The sequence below is a fragment of the Macrobrachium nipponense genome, chromosome 38 (genome assembly GCF_015104395.2).
Source record: "Macrobrachium nipponense isolate FS-2020 chromosome 38, ASM1510439v2, whole genome shotgun sequence".
NCBI classification, from domain to species: Eukaryota; Metazoa; Arthropoda; class Malacostraca; order Decapoda; family Palaemonidae; genus Macrobrachium; species Macrobrachium nipponense.
The window spans coordinates 55,636,316-55,641,121 of NC_061098.1; the positions used below are offsets into that span (position 1 = coordinate 55,636,316).

The 4,806-nt window shown below is 45.9% G+C and overlaps 1 protein-coding gene across 1 annotated transcript; it reads left to right on the forward strand.

Annotated features, from left to right (window-relative positions):
* The first annotated feature begins 1,823 nt into the window (after positions 1-1,823).
* On the forward strand, positions 1,824-2,656 carry LOC135209835 (uncharacterized). The gene is made up of 2 exons (XM_064242603.1): positions 1,824-2,102; positions 2,189-2,656. Exons 1-2 carry the CDS (start codon positions 1,824-1,826, stop codon positions 2,654-2,656), a joined length of 747 nt encoding a protein of 248 aa, XP_064098673.1.
* The last annotated feature ends 2,150 nt before the right edge of the window (positions 2,657-4,806 follow it).

A 4,806-nucleotide genomic window follows, 5' to 3' on the forward strand; every position in this document is an offset into this window, starting at 1 on the left:
TTCTTGTAGTATATGATTAAGTCGATATTCTTGGTGTTGTTGGTCGGGGATACATTTTCAGAAATAATTTTCTTTATGGAGTCCTCTTCTTCACGGTAAGATTCCATGAAGAAAATTATTTCTGAAAATGTATCCCTGACCGATGACACCAAGAATATCGACTTAATCATATATTACCAGAACCGGAGGACGCACGACCTCATTATGAAAAATAACCCCCTAAAGCAGATGCATGTAGTGTACCAGTATACAAGCCCAGTCCCCAAATGCAGCGGCACCTACGTGGGTATGACTACCATCCGCCTTTCAAAGAGACTCTCATGCCACGTCCAAGAGGGGGCGATCAAGAATCACACCCGCACCAAACATCAAGAGGCCATCTCCCGGGATGTCATCATACAGAACACGAAGATCATTGGGAAGGCCCAGATGCCCGTCAGTTGCGCCTGCTGGATGCGCTTCTCATCCAGCAAATAAAACCTACACTGAATACGACGCAGGAAGAATTTCTCTTCCCTACGAGTATGAGAAGACCTGACACCAACAATGACACCACCGGAAGACAACGCCCTCGAACGAGGTACTCCTGCAGCCAATGAAAATCAAATTAGCCGTGATGTCCCACGCGTAGCACAAAAGCCCATCAACATTACCGCGCCACTCAGGAGGTCTAGGCGGCTGCAGGATCTGCAGCATCACAACCATCGGCTCGGAGAAAGTGGCTTGAGACCTGGCTCAAGCCACCAATGAAAACGAAGAATCACTGCCACCAGCCAATAGGAGATCAGCATGAAGCAGACCCCCTGCTGTCAACCCCAAATATATGGAGGAAGGACACCACACCAAGATCAGTCCACCCTCACCTTCCCAGCCTGTGGATGTCTGACAGCTCCAGACGAAAGCGCGCTTTAATAAGAGAGAGAGAGAGAGAGAGAGAGAGAGAGAGAGAGAGAGAGATAATCTTTAATGAATTTGATGACTATGGTATCATAGCTTATCTGTAAAATTCAAATATATACACCTATTTTGACACTGTATTTGATCATGACCTCTATAGGCGCTCTACTAGCCTGTTTAAGTAGCACGGAAAAAGCCGCTATTCACAAAATAGAGAAGAATCTCTACAAGTGTAACGCTGCTGAAGTAGCCATTACTTTTAATAAACTATACTTGAGAGAGGGTCTGCTTCCTAAGTACACTAATATTCGGCTACACAACCCGTCAGCAATATATGAAAATATATTCACTCCTAGCAATCAAGACTACTGAACTGTGTGCCCTCCAGAGCGAGACCAAGAGACTGCGGCAGGAGTGGGAGAGAGTGAGAAGCAGCCCTGGCAACAGTGGAGTAGGAGAGGAACCTATAGCAGCACGTCCTGGTGCCCTTCAAGGAGAAGGTAGTCATGGACTGGATGACACCGAATTTGATAATCCTAAATGTGACAGACCCACTGAAGAAGACGACCCCGCAGGAGAGGAACCAACGTACCCTGGGAACATTGAGAGATGCCTCGTCCGCCTTCAGGAGGACGACTTGAAGCAGCGGATGAGAGGTGCCCTGCGCAAACTCACCTCCCTGAACGGTGGCAAACTCTGTGTCCCTGAACGAACTCAAGGATACATTAACCTTACTGATTACGACCCCACCCCCGATCAAGACGCCCTTCTGAAGCTGGGTTTTAATTGCCACCTCATTTCGAGACCCAGGCCTCATGACAAGAGCCCGGAGCATCGTGGGAACTACCGACGCCCGTCAACCCCTCCTACTTGCTGAAGCCCTTACAGAGAGGGGCTCGCACTCCAGCAGGATCCTCACCAAGGAGATGAAGAAAGCAGCGAAGGAACTGAAGGAGAAAGTGAACATCACGGTGCGACGTGCGGACAAGACAGCACCCTTCGTCTTGATTCATACTGCCGAATATCACAAGAATCTGGATGCTATTTTGTCTGACGAGAGCAAGTTCGAGCGCCTGACGAGGAACCTGAGAGATGACATCAAGAGGGAGGCTAACGGAGTCATCAGCGCAGTGAATGCTGCGACAAACCCTGTGCACCTCCCTCCCATACAAGGAGACTACAGCCTGGGTTATTTATATGGTAATGTAAAAACCCAAAAACAAGGAAACCCCCTACATACGCCTTGGCTAAATGCCTTAACCAAATTTTGACCCCTAACGTCTCGAGTCAGTACAGCCTGCAGTCTTTGGCAGAATTCTTAGAAGCCATCAAGGACACCCCTGGCACTGAGATTATCGCCTCGCTGGACGTGGAGTCCCTATTTACGAATGTACCTGTCGACGAAACCATAGATATAATCCTTGATCGTGTCAACAGGAATCAGTCGACAGCGCCCCTCAACATACCCAAAGCCTCACTTCGTACACTGCTGGAGATCTGCACAAAGAATGCCCCTTTCTCCACCCACCATGGCCAGATGTTCCGCCAGAAGGACGTCATGGCGATGGGCTCCCCACTGGGGGTCCTCTTCGCTAACTCTTATATGGGCACCATGGAGGAACGGGTCTTCACCAGGATGCAGCAACCCCACAGATATGGACGTTATATTGACGACATCTTTGTGCAAGTCGATGGCGAGGATGAGGTAGAAGCCCTCCGTCAAGCATTTCAGCAGTGCAGTGAACTGAAGTACAGTTGAACACAGCTCCAACAATCAGCTCTCCTTCCTCGACGTCTTTGTAAGCAAGATGGAAGACGGTCTCTGTACTTCCATCTACACAAAAAACACCAATCTGGGACTTTGCCTCAACGGTGACAGCGAGTGCCCTGCCAGATTCAAAAGCACCACCATCAGGGCCTTCGTCAGGAGAGCCCTCTCCCACTGCTCAACCTGGCAGGATACTCACCACGAGTACCTGGCAGGATAATCACTGCGTCTCCCAAGTACTTGTGAACAACAGGTACTCAAATAAATTAATCAGCAAGGAAGTCTGCACAGCCCTGGAGAAATGGTATGGTAGTGAGAGCCCACAGCCCCGCCCCCAGGATAATATCAAGCTGTACTACAAAGCCTTCATGAGTTCCCATTACAGTGAAGAAGAGGACACAATGAAGAAAATTATTTCTGAAAATGTATCCCCGACCGATGACACCAAGAATATCGACTTAATCATATAATACCAGAACCGGAGGACGCGCGACCTCATTATGGAAAATAACCCCTCTCCACAGGTACGAGACCCCATTAAGCAGACGCATGTAGAGTACCAGTATACATGCCCAGTCCGCAAATGCAGCGGCGCCTACGTATGTATGACTGCCATGCGCCTGTCGAAGAGACTCTCATGCCACACCCATGAGGGGGTGATCAAGAATCATGCCTGCACCAAACATCAAGAGGCCATGTCCTGGGCTGTCATCATACAGAACACAGATCATCAGGAAGGCCCCTGATACCCGTCAGTTGCGCCTACTGGAGGCACTTCTCATCCAGCAATTAAAACCTACACTGAATACGACGCAGGAAGAATTTCTCTTCCCTACAAGTATGAGAAGACCTGCCACCAACAATGACACCACCGAGCACGACAACTCCACGGAAGACAACGCCCCCGAACTAGGTACTCCTGCAGCCGATGAAAATCAAATTAGCCATGACGTCCCACAGTGTAGCGCAATGCCCATCAACGTTACCACGCTGCTCAGGAGGTCTCGGCGGCTGCAGGATCTGCAGCATCACAACCATCGGCTCGGAGAAAGTGGCTTGAGATCTGGCTCAAGCCAGCAATAAAAACGAAGAATCACCGCCACCAGCCAATAGGAGATCAGCATGAGGCAGACCACCTGCTGTCAACCCCAAATATAAGGATGGACACCACACCAAGATCAGTCCACCCTCACCTTCCCAGCCCGAGGATGTCTGGCAGCTCCAGAAGAAAGCTCGCTTCAAGAGAGAGAGAGAGAGAGAGAGAGAGAGAGAGAGAGAGAGAGAGAGAGAGAGAAAATCGTTAATGACTGATGACTATGGTATCATAGTTTATCTGTAAAATTCAAATATATACATCTATTTTGACACTGTATTTGATCATGACGTCTATAGGCGCTCTACAAGCCTGTTTAAGTGTAACGCTGCTGAAGTAGCCATTACATTTAATAAAGTATGCTTAAGAGAGGATCTGCTTCCTAAATAATAATAATATAATAATAATAATAATAATAATAATAATAATAATAATAATAATAATAATAATAATAATAACATACTTCTCAGCCACCATTATTACATCATCTTCCCACTGGTCTATATATTTGATTTCTAGAATAATAATAATAATAATAATAATAAAATAATAATAATAATAATAAAATAATAATAATAATAATAATAATAATAATATACTTCTTAGCCACTATTATTGCATCATATTCCCACTGACCTATATATTCGTTATTTTTCAGAGATATAATAATAATAATAATAATAATAATAATAATAATAATAATAATAATAATAATAATAATAATAATAATAATAATAATCTCCTCAACCACTATTATTTGCATCACCTTCCCACTGACCTATATATTTGTTTTTTTCAGAGAGATATTGCACCCTTCAGCAGCCCTGCCAAGACACAAAAATCGACGGCCAAAGTGGTGGTCAGTCTTCGAGTGGCCTGGTCAGAAATATGGCCCACCTAGCGGACTCTTTCTTGAAGGATATTGATGCCAGCCCCCTCGCCACCCTTCACCACCCCCCACAAAATAGATTTAGGAACTTGTTTGAAAAAGAATCAGATTGATTGCAAGCCATAAAAATAAAATTTAGTCTTTCGACTGTCTTGAGAA